At 34.1% G+C, this 10,053-nt stretch overlaps 3 protein-coding genes across 6 annotated transcripts; 2 read left to right on the top strand and 1 right to left on the bottom strand.

Annotated features, from left to right (window-relative positions):
• The first annotated feature begins 1,011 nt into the window (after positions 1-1,011).
• Positions 1,012-4,534, top strand: LOC120175985 (nucleolin 2-like). 4 transcript variants are annotated; one of them, XM_039182512.1, is made up of 12 exons: positions 1,012-1,114; positions 1,215-1,245; positions 1,498-1,757; positions 1,994-2,065; positions 2,206-2,466; positions 2,708-2,836; positions 2,927-3,124; positions 3,206-3,286; positions 3,429-3,563; positions 3,645-3,754; positions 3,872-3,906; positions 4,046-4,534. In XM_039182512.1, the coding sequence occupies exons 1-12, from the start codon at positions 1,094-1,096 to the stop codon at positions 4,081-4,083; spliced, it is 1,371 nt and encodes a 456-aa protein (XP_039038443.1). In that variant the 5' UTR covers positions 1,012-1,093; the 3' UTR covers positions 4,084-4,534. The 4 variants fall into 4 exon arrangements, with proteins under 4 accessions (XP_039038443.1, XP_039038441.1, XP_039038440.1 ...); XM_039182510.1 differs by having other exon boundaries at positions 1,994-2,116; positions 3,444-3,563; XM_039182509.1 differs by having other exon boundaries at positions 1,994-2,116.
• Positions 4,535-6,129: 1,595 nt separating this feature from the next.
• LOC120176011 lies at positions 6,130-8,093 on the top strand. The gene is made up of 3 exons (XM_039182528.1): positions 6,130-6,342; positions 6,574-6,704; positions 7,244-8,093. The coding sequence occupies exons 1-3, from the start codon at positions 6,130-6,132 to the stop codon at positions 8,034-8,036; spliced, it is 1,137 nt and encodes a 378-aa protein (XP_039038459.1). The 3' UTR covers positions 8,037-8,093.
• A 269-nt stretch (positions 8,094-8,362) lies between these two features.
• LOC120176010 (60S ribosomal protein L44-like) lies at positions 8,363-9,332 on the bottom strand. The gene is made up of 4 exons (XM_039182527.1): positions 9,270-9,332; positions 8,980-9,159; positions 8,620-8,694; positions 8,363-8,513 (listed from the first exon to the last, which is right to left on the bottom strand). The coding sequence occupies exons 1-4, from the start codon at positions 9,330-9,332 to the stop codon at positions 8,454-8,456; spliced, it is 378 nt and encodes a 125-aa protein (XP_039038458.1). The 3' UTR covers positions 8,363-8,453.
• Between the last annotated feature and the right edge of the window lie 721 nt (positions 9,333-10,053).

Below are 10,053 nucleotides of genomic sequence, written 5' to 3'. Positions count from 1 at the left end.
GTATGAAAATAAAATGTCAAAAAATTCAAGGACTAATTTAAAATGATGGTCAGAGTTTAGGGATGAAAATGAAATGTTTAAAAGTTTAGGGAACAATTTAAAATGAGGGTTATGGATTAGGGACATATGATGCAATTAAAAAAATTAAAATACGATAAATAAAATAGAAAATAGAATAAAATTCAATTATCTAAAGTAAAGTTAACCATAATATTAAGAAACTTGAAACTCTTAACGATGGATTGGATGGTTTAATTACATAAAATAATTTATTGTCAGAATTACTTTCTAAATGATGGATTGGATGGTTTAATTACATATAATAATTTATTACCAGAATTACTTTCTAATTTTAATTATTAAAACGTAAAATTAACTTTCGGGAAAAAACTCAATTTATTTTTAAAATAAGCTGGTAATTATTAACAACAAGATGAAATTTTTTAAACAAAGGGTAAAGTATAAAAATGGTCCCCGATTATAGAATATTATTTTATTAAGTCATTTGATTATTAAAAGTTACAAAATAATCTCCTAACTATTGAATGTTACTTTGTTGAATCCCTCATCTATTAAAAGTTACAAAATGGTCACTCAATTATTCATTATGTTCCAAACTCGTCATTTTTTATTAAAAAATTGACAGTTGCCTGAGTTAGATGTTAACATGATGAATGAAATACAATAGTTGTTTGAAATTTAAGATCATATTTTATCATATCATAGTCATTAAGTTAATGTTTATCTCGGGATGCCCTTAATTTTTTAACGAAAAAGGACAAGTTTGGAATATAATGAATTGTTGAGTGACCATTTTTGTAACTTGTAATAATTGAGGGATTCAACAAAGCAACACTCTACATTCGGAGGATCATTTTGTAGCTTTTAATAATTGAGAGACTTAATAAAGCAATATCTTATAGTGGAGGACCATTTGTGTACTTTACCCTTAAATAAAATTATACAATACCAACGTAAACGGACAAAGCAATAAAGTGAAGTATAATTTAAACGAGAAATAAAACAACGAGGTAAAGCCTGGCGAGAAACCGAAGGAATCTTCTATTTCTCATAATCGTCGGTCCTCCTCCACATGAGAAAGCAAAAAAGGAAGGTAACACTAGATTCAATTACTGAACATCTGAAATTACTTCGATCTCGGAAAATTAGCCAAAAAACTAGAATTTAAGGATAGTTGACCTTTGTTCTTGTAGGTTGCAGCAGCTCGTAAATCTGGAAAGAAAGGTAAAATTCTTTTGCTTTAATTCAACAGTTGATACCTAAACTATGTCGATCTTTTTTTAATTATCAACAATATTTTTTTGTCAAATTAAATACTTAAAATTACCATAGTTTAGTATACCATCTTAGTATCTAGATGAACAAGATGATATATTTTAGGCACATATTTTAACCCAAAAAAATAGTTTAGGTTGTTTTTGTGTTTATGGAACTGTGGGTTTTTGTTTGACATCATTTTTATATGATTATATATAGGTAAGAGAGAGGCTGAAGAATCTCATGAGAAACAAGTGGCTGTTAAAAGGCAGAAGAAAAGCAACGGTGTAGCACAGGCTATTGTAAAGAAGAAGGTTGAAGCTAAGAGGAAGAAGAAATATGAAACTAGTAGTTCTTCTGATGACTCTTCTGATTCCGATTACATATGCGAAAGCCCACTACCGGTTGATGACTCTTCTGATTCTGATTACATATGCGAAAGCCCACTACCGGTTGATGACTCTTCTAGTTCTGAATATGTATGCACAAACCCTCTACTGGTTTACTTATGGTGCTATGTTGTTCTCGACATTGATGTATGCTGATAGTTCACTTTTCACTATATGTTGTGCTTTGAATTGGTTGCTTACATCATTTAAGCTCTAAGTTCTCTTTAAGTATCTAGGCAGTACACTCGTGTGATTGTAAAAATGGAGCAGATGAACGCATGTTTGTATATTTTTTGCATCTTTATGGTTATTTGTTTTTCTTCCAGGAACCTGCTCCTGTGAAGAAATGGCCTGCCGTTGTGAAGAATGGCTCTGTACCTGCAAAGAAGGCAAAACAGGCTAGTAATTCAGTAGACTCTAGTAGTGACGAAGATTTATCTTCCGACAAAGTGAATCTTACTCCCATGCTTGTAACTATTTTGTATGGTTGCAGATGTTGTTTTTATGATTGTTAATGTTCAATGTTTTGGCATTCCAGGAAGCTTCTGCTCGGAATAAAAAACCTGCAGTAGCTACAAAAGCTTGTGCTCCAGCTGCTAAAACTCCTGAGAAACAAATGGCTGCAAAAAGGCAGATGAAAAACGTTGGTGTAGCACAGGCTAGTGTAAAGAAGAAGGCTGAAGCTAAGACAACGAAGAAGAAGATATACAAAACTAGTAGTTCTTCTGATGACTCTTCCAATCCCAATTACATATGCGAAAGCCCACTACTGGTTGATGTCTCTTCTGATTCCGATCATGTATGCGAAAATCTATTATTGGTTTACTTATGATGCTGCATTTGTTGCTCTCTATATCGATGTTTTCTGATAGTTCACTTTTCATTATATGTTTAGTTTTGAATAGGTTCCTTAGATGATTTAAGCTCTTAGCTCTCTTTCAGTATCTAGGCAGTACATTTGTGTGCTTGTAAAAATGAAGCACGTGAAGCCATGTTTGTATCTGTTTTGCCTACTTTATGGTTATTTGTTTCTCGTACAGGAACCTGCTCCTGTGAAGAAATGGCCTGCCATCTCGAAGAATGACTCTGTACCTGCAAAGAAAGCAAAACAAGCTAAATATTCAGATTCTTCAGTGACTAGTAGTGACAGAGATTTATCCTCCAATGAAGTGAATATTCCGCTCATTCTTGTAACTATTTTATATGGTAGCAGATGTTATTTTTATGATTGCTTACCATTCAATGTTTTGGCTTTCCAGGAAGCTCCTGCTCAGAATAAAAAACCTTCCGTTGCTACAAAAGCCTCTGTTCCAGATGCTAAGACAGTGAAAACTGATAGCAGTTCAGATTCTTCTTCCAACATTGATGTGAGTATTGAGACTATTACTAGATATAGCGCAAGACTTGCTAGATATGACGACAATTTCGATGAAGATAGCAGCTCAGATGAAGACAAAGTAAGTGCTAGATGTTTCTTTTCAATTTGATTGGGAGCTTTCTTGATTGTAGTTATAAATGTAATAACTTTTCACATGCAGGAAAAATCAAAGCCTTATTCTAAGAAAGGACCCACCCCTGTTACCAGAAAGGAGTCTAGTGATAGCTCTTTGGATGAACATGTGAGTGTCGTGAGCTATGCTGCAGTAATTGAATATTTGGAATGTGTTGCAAAGCTTTTGAGTCATGTTAATTTGGTTTATAATAATAGACTGGTATTTAGATATTTATGTAATTCCACCAACTGTATGTATACTCATATAGAAACCTCCTCAAAAGGTTACTTTGCCAAGTTGTGGTGCAACAAATGTGCCTCCAGAGAGTGCAAAGGCTAAAACTGCTTCCAGTGGTAGCAGCTCAGAATCAAGTAGCAGCTCGGAGGAAGAATCCGATGAAGAGGTATGATGTCCCATTCATATAGTTCCTGTTTCTATTCTTTTTCCTGCAAATGTTTGTTATCAACTGTGTTTGCATCACTAGGATGTAAAGAAGGCAATTGCTTGTTTTCGTTCATCTGTTCAATCTGGTTGGAATCCTTCTGTTAGACTTGATTTCACTCATGAAAGGGGTGAATATACACCGTACAGCGGGTAATTTTCCCTTGTCTCGATATATAAATTGGTACTTATATATATTTTTATCTTTTGGACCCTTGATCTAGTATTTGATTGGCTTAATGTATTTTTTTTCCTGCACTCTCTTTGCAGCAATGGGAACAATTCCTTCCAGAAAGGTGGAGAAGGTGAGTCTTGAACTATATCGGTCAAAGAGTTCGATCAATCTCTTGGTCAGGATGAGGTTAGTGCTTTGGTATAAATGCTCTCTCCTTTTCCTCTTTGAAATTTATTCGTATATATCCGCCCTGTCTGAACCATTTACAGATAAAGAATTCCTTGGAAGAGCACTTTGGTTCTTGTGAAGAGATTACGAGGGCAACGATACCAGTAGATCGGGATACCGGTGCTGTGAAGGGGTTTGTATCTATGGTCATCGTGATCTTTGTTGTTAATTTAATATGTGCTGCTGTGATTTCATTTTCCTTGTTGTACATGTGTATATACTAAGCACCCAAGTCGGAGTAATGTCTTGGGATTTTAGTATCTTGCAAGTAATCTTGTGATTTCATGTTGTATTCCACATCTGATCATATGTGTTAGAGATCGTGACCTGAATATCGTTTGGCTCGGTTCTACACATATATGTAGTGTTAGAGATCATGACCTGAATATCGTTTGGCTCAGTTGTACACATATATGTAGTGTTAGAGATCGTGACCTGAATATCCTTTGGCTCGGTTGTACACATATATGTAGTGTTATATGTACCTAGAGTTTTCTCAGGTGATATGCTAAGTAAAATTTTAGTGTTCATTCTGGTTTTTGTTCTCTCGACTCATAATTTGCTGTCATTATCTTATCCAATGTCTTAACAATATGGAATCGATTCCAGCTTTGCTTACTTGGATTTAAAAGATGAGGATAGTTTGAACGAAGCTCTAGGTCTTAATGGATCAGAGCTAAATAATTGTTCCTTGTCTGTGGATGAGACAAAACCGAAAATTGAATTCCAGCCGTGGAAGAGGTGGCAGGAGGAGTGGGGGTAGGGATGGTGGTGGTCGTCAAGGAAGAGATGACGGTGGTTGTGGAGGAAGTGATTGTGCAATCAGAGGAGGAGGATTCGGTGGCGGTAGACATGACGGAACCGAGATTTTCTCGAGGTCAAACTTCGCCGCCGGGACAAGCAAGCTTGGCATTGGCAAGAAGAAATGCAGCAGCTGAGGCATAGTGCCTACTGTTTCATTCATGCACGTACATCAAACTTCCTGATAAATAAATATTTGAGCTGACAAAGATTTAGACTTAATTCAGTTAGTATTGTCACTTTTGTAACACATCCGAACCGTGTACGTTTATATCATCAGCTCAAATGATAATGTAAACAAAATCGAATGGAATGGAATGGAATGAAAACGATGACTATGAAAAAAACGTTAAAGGGCGAAAATCTTAAGATTTAGACTTATTTTTATGGGTAAATAACAGATTATAGGATGTTGCTTTATTAAGTCTCTCGACAATTAAAAGTTATAAAATGATCATTCGATTAAAGAGTGTTGTTTTGTCTAGTTTCTCGACAATTAAAAGTTACAAAATAAACAACTAACTATTCTTTATGTTTTAATCTCGTCATTTTTCGTTAAAAATGAACGATATTTTGAGCTGAACGTTACTTTATTGATCGTCATATGATAAAATTTGATACTAAAATCTCAAACGACTATCATATTTTAGTCATCATATACCATCTACCTTAAACAACAATCAATTTTTTAACAAAAAAGGACGAGTCTGGAACATAATGAATAGTCAAGTGACAATTTTATAACTTTTAATAGTCGAGGGACTTAACAAAGCAACACTTCATAGTCGAAGGACCATTTCATAACTTTTAATAGTTGAGTGACTTAATAAAACAATACCTTATAGTCAGGGGACCATTTATGTTCTTTACCCTATTTTTATTTGTTATTATTTTAAGATTTTAATTATAATAATTATAAAATTTATTAAATTAAAATTTTCATTAATTCGTATATTGCATATAAATTATATACTTATTTTGCATTTTTTAATCATTTTAAGTCATTAATTAATTATAATATCTTCATTTTTTTTATATAAGAATTAAAATTATTTAAAAATAACTTTAAAACGTCCTGGAGTTGGATAAATAACAGAAAAAAATTATTTAAACCTAAAAAGTTTCCATTTATTTTTTTTAAAATTTTCCACGCTGTAATTATTTTTATATATCTATATTATTGTAATTTTCACTATTTATATTGCAAGTATTTCTTGTCATTGTTTTCCTGCAAGCAGAGAAAACTATCTGGAGGGAACTCCCGATACGTTTAATTTCCAACTTAATTCCATTTCACCATTTTCCCCTCTCTTTGGATCTGCTGATGGGAAGAGAGCGGGGAGATAGCATCATAAATGGAGATAACAGTTACAACACGGATGGGAGTTATAGTAAATCCCACAACAACGACAGTGTTTTCGAGAAAGAGAGCGATCAAGGTTTGCCGGATTCATCGCCACGAGGCGACGGTTTCATTGAACATCCCGTTTCCCGTTTCGATACTCTGGCCGGCGTCGCCATCAAATACGGCGTTGAGGTAACCATTTACGATTCCAATCGTTTTTAGAATGCCGTGATATTTTTTCTCTCGTAAACGTGCATGTTTGTATTATTGTATATGGGGAAACTCCCCAAATATGTAGGAATTAACTGCAATTGTTTATTGTTCTTCTTCTTCTTTATCGTTATAGTTTGTAATTTATGGTATGTTTATATATTTGATAAATTGATGTTGCCTTTTGTGTGTGTGTGTGTGTGAATTAATCAGGTAGCTGACATAAGAAAGATGAACGGTCTGGTTACGGATCATCAAATGTTTGCTCTCAAGTCAATTCAGATTCCTTTACCAGGGCGGCATCTGCCATCGCCTTGCTTGTCAAACGGTTTCCAAATGCCAGGGTATTGTACCTTTTTTCTCTTTAATTCTAATACTAAATGTTATATGGACTGTTGGATCTAAAGAGGAGTTTCAGTGTTAAAGGGAATATTATTATCTCTAAGTAATTCGGATTCGAGCAACTATATGCAGGATAAATCATGTTTTCTTATGATTTTGACCCGGATTGTTAGTTCTGGGTATGCTTTTCTCAAACCATGGATGCAGGTTTTACTTGCTTCTTTATATGCAGTAATGTAGTGAGAAGCTTAAAGTAGATGATCATATTGCAAAGAAGTAATAAAGTGCATTCACTACATTTTCTTTTTGATCATGAAGAAATTTTCGTCTTTTGCTGTGTTCTTAATGACTATAAAACAACTTTTAAAACATGTAATTGCTCAGCCATTTAAGCAAATGTTCTTGGTGGATGTATAAAATCTTTTCCCATTGATTCGAATGAGCTGCCACTTACTTCCATGTAAAAATTACTATGTGAATGTTTGATTACACCTTAGAAAAAGTGCTTTTCAGAAAATTACTGTCTCATAACTTTTTGCAGACAAAGCAGTGCAAACCGAAGCCCTGCGCGAGATTTGCCTCCTGATTTGCTTGACTCATTCCAGTCTTTAAGGCCAAAAACGACTCCTCCAAGGGTCTCCCTTGCAATGACTTCATTGCAAGGTTTTTATGGCCTTAAACAAACAAAGATAAATACGATATCCGACGCTTTCGAGATGGCAGTATACAGGAAAGTAGAAGTTAATTGTGTTGGGGATGGTCCATTCATGAAACCCTCTTCTGCTTGCAACCTGCCTTTGAAGCTTCGCCGGAATTGTAGAAGTGAAGCTAATGGATTTTTTAATGACAATGATAAACTCAGAGCTTATATCATGTCTCCTGGAGAAGCTAAAGAAGGTGAACACGATAAATCGAAAGACAAACAGCTCAGAAGGCGGCCGAAATCCGAAGCCGACTTTTTTGCTCATAGGCCTGCGAAGGTGTTCGATGATAACACAAGCGGTAGAGGATTTTCCACGATAGCGTCGAAAGGCTTGGCTTTGAGATCCAAAACAGGAAGCCGGAGTAATTTGTTAGTCGATAACGAGATGGAGTTCAGCCCCACAACGACAGGTGTTGGAGACGGTTACGTGATTCATGAACTTTCGGCAGTGAAAAGATCAACGAGCACGCCGTGTTTGCAAGATCCGGACAGTTGTACTGGTTTGTCATCCATATGGCCAGCATCGAAATGGAGTTTAAAGCCGGATTTACAAGTACTTTCGACCACCTCGATTTTTGACGGATTGTCGAATCCAGTATCTGGTCATAAAAACAAAGCCGCACTTGATTAGCCCCAGTCGCCTTCATCGTTTTCACATCGACATATCATGTTCTTTGCTACAATTGAATCCCCTAACTGCTAGCTCTTTGAGGAGTATATGTATTTATATAAATACACAATTTATTTGCATTATTCTCTTTTATATTAATGTTTTATATTTATATTAAAATTTCATAATTGGATTTGAATTTCTAACTTACTAAAGAAAGTGAGATAATTGTATAAGATATCACCAAACTACAGACCTCTTCTAAATTAATCTTTAAACTAATAACTAATAGAAGGCAATCAAATTCAAAAAATTGCTAATTGTGACAATAACAGATGTCATAAGTAAAACCAAACTCAACAAAATTCTATATTGCTTTCCGTTCCAACAACTGCAGCAAAGTAAAACTAACAAAGCACATGATATATGATAACACGTTTAGAAAAGAGATGTTCCCTTCCCCTTCTTGTCCCCACCGATCTCAAAGTGCTTGCACCTCTGCGAAAACCGACATCGAATCAACAGAAATCAGCTCGGGAAACAAGATGGCTAAAATATAAAGCGAAATAGAACAGCAGGAGAGTTTCAATGTTCTAATTCTAACCTTGATCGGATGTTGAGAAACATGTTTGCAACCCTGACATTGCAGCCTTAGCACAATCTTCTTGGTGGTCTTTGCCTGCAAAAAGGATACATAGTCGTATAATACAAACACTTGGGGTCTAGAGAAATAGTGTATATTATCTGGGAATATCCTCTAAATATATGAACCTATCTGAGCATGCCTATGTTGGATGTATATCCATACCCAAGGGCCAAAAGTCACGAGAAGTCCGGATACAAAATAACAATAACCAAAATGAACTAAACTTACGCCACAAGAAAACAAAGCAGAAGCTAATTGACCTTTTCCTTGTATAATTAACAAATTTAGGGGATAAAAAGAAAGTGCCAAAAAAGTTACCTTCTTGTGGAAAACGGGCTTGGTCTGACCACCATAACCGGACTGTTTGCGGTCGTAACGGCGCTTCCCTTGAGCGGCCAAACTACCCTTACCCTTCTTATATTGGGTAATCTTGTGCAAGGTGTGCTTTCTGCACTCCTTGCTCTTGCAGTAAGTCTTCTTGGTCGTAGGCACGTTCACCTGCAATACCAATTCATAATTAGTCAAAACACAATAAGAAAATTGATTCGCTACACAATTATGATTATATCGACAAACGACCATTTACAAAAGTGGGAATATGACAATACATGACCACCAACAAGCCAATCAGAAAATAAATATCGTGATGATCTTTGTAGAAACACCAACATGACCGCAAAAATATGTGAAAAACTTACCGAAAACCATAAGGAAAGTGTCACAAGAGCAGAAAAAAAAACATGCCACAATATTAGAGAAAAACATGTCATAAGAACACAAAATTTTAATTAAAAGTGAAAAAATTCAATAAAAAAAAGACATAATATAAAAAAATTAAGAAAAATAAAAAACACCAACAACTGACAACTAATATTAAGATTAATGTCGTTACAGACTAAATAAAAAAACAAAGAAAGAAAAGAAGATAATACAAAAATATTAAAAAAAAAAGTTAAAGAAAATAAGACGACACAAAAATATTAATTATTAATATTTATTAAACTTATTATCTAAAATCATTTTGATTGATAAAATTTTCAAAATGACCTTAACATAATTATCACGAACCTACTAGATTAGACCGACAAACATTAATAGTGACAATACGCATTATGGATAACTAGCAGTAACAAAAAAAGAGAATTTTACATAAACCATCGTCATTTTCTTTTCTTATCTTATGTAAGATTTAATTTTATATTCTTTAATATTTTTATCAGTTACAACTTCACTTTATATGAAAATTTCATTTTAAATTATATATATACTCAATTACTTAATTATTCTAAACGAATTTTGTTATTAAATTTTTTTATTTATAGATTAAAATGTTTAATATTTTTTTGAATAAAAAATGTTTAATATTAAATAATTTTATCTATTAAAAAAAAT

This window comes from Hibiscus syriacus, unplaced genomic scaffold (genome assembly GCF_006381635.1).
Source record: "Hibiscus syriacus cultivar Baekdansim isolate YM2019G1 unplaced genomic scaffold, ASM638163v2 tig00112225_pilon, whole genome shotgun sequence".
NCBI classification, from domain to species: domain Eukaryota; kingdom Viridiplantae; phylum Streptophyta; class Magnoliopsida; order Malvales; family Malvaceae; genus Hibiscus; species Hibiscus syriacus.
Note: the sequence above shows the minus strand (reverse complement) of the source record. Positions and strands in the feature narration are given on the sequence as shown.

Coding starts and splice junctions, on each gene's coding strand:
- LOC120175985 (XM_039182509.1), top strand. CDS start 1,094: ATGAGAAAGCAAAAAAGGAAG. Junction 2,117..2,205: donor AAGATTTATCTTCCGACAAA/GTGAATCTTACT, acceptor TTGGCATTCCAG/GAAGCTTCTGCTCGGAATAA. Junction 3,287..3,428: donor ATAGCTCTTTGGATGAACAT/GTGAGTGTCGTG, acceptor ATACTCATATAG/AAACCTCCTCAAAAGGTTAC.
- LOC120176011 (XM_039182528.1), top strand. CDS start 6,130: ATGGGAAGAGAGCGGGGAGATAGCATCATAAATGGAGATAACAGTTAC. Junction 6,343..6,573: donor CCATCAAATACGGCGTTGAG/GTAACCATTTAC, acceptor TGAATTAATCAG/GTAGCTGACATAAGAAAGAT. Junction 6,705..7,243: donor AACGGTTTCCAAATGCCAGG/GTATTGTACCTT, acceptor AACTTTTTGCAG/ACAAAGCAGTGCAAACCGAA.
- LOC120176010 (XM_039182527.1), bottom strand. CDS start 9,332: ATGTTGGTGTTTCTACAAAGATCATCACGATATTTATTTTCTGATTGG. Junction 9,160..9,269: donor ATTGGCTTGTTGGTGGTCAT/GTATTGTCATAT, acceptor TTGGTATTGCAG/GTGAACGTGCCTACGACCAA. Junction 8,695..8,979: donor AGCCCGTTTTCCACAAGAAG/GTAACTTTTTTG, acceptor TCCTTTTTGCAG/GCAAAGACCACCAAGAAGAT.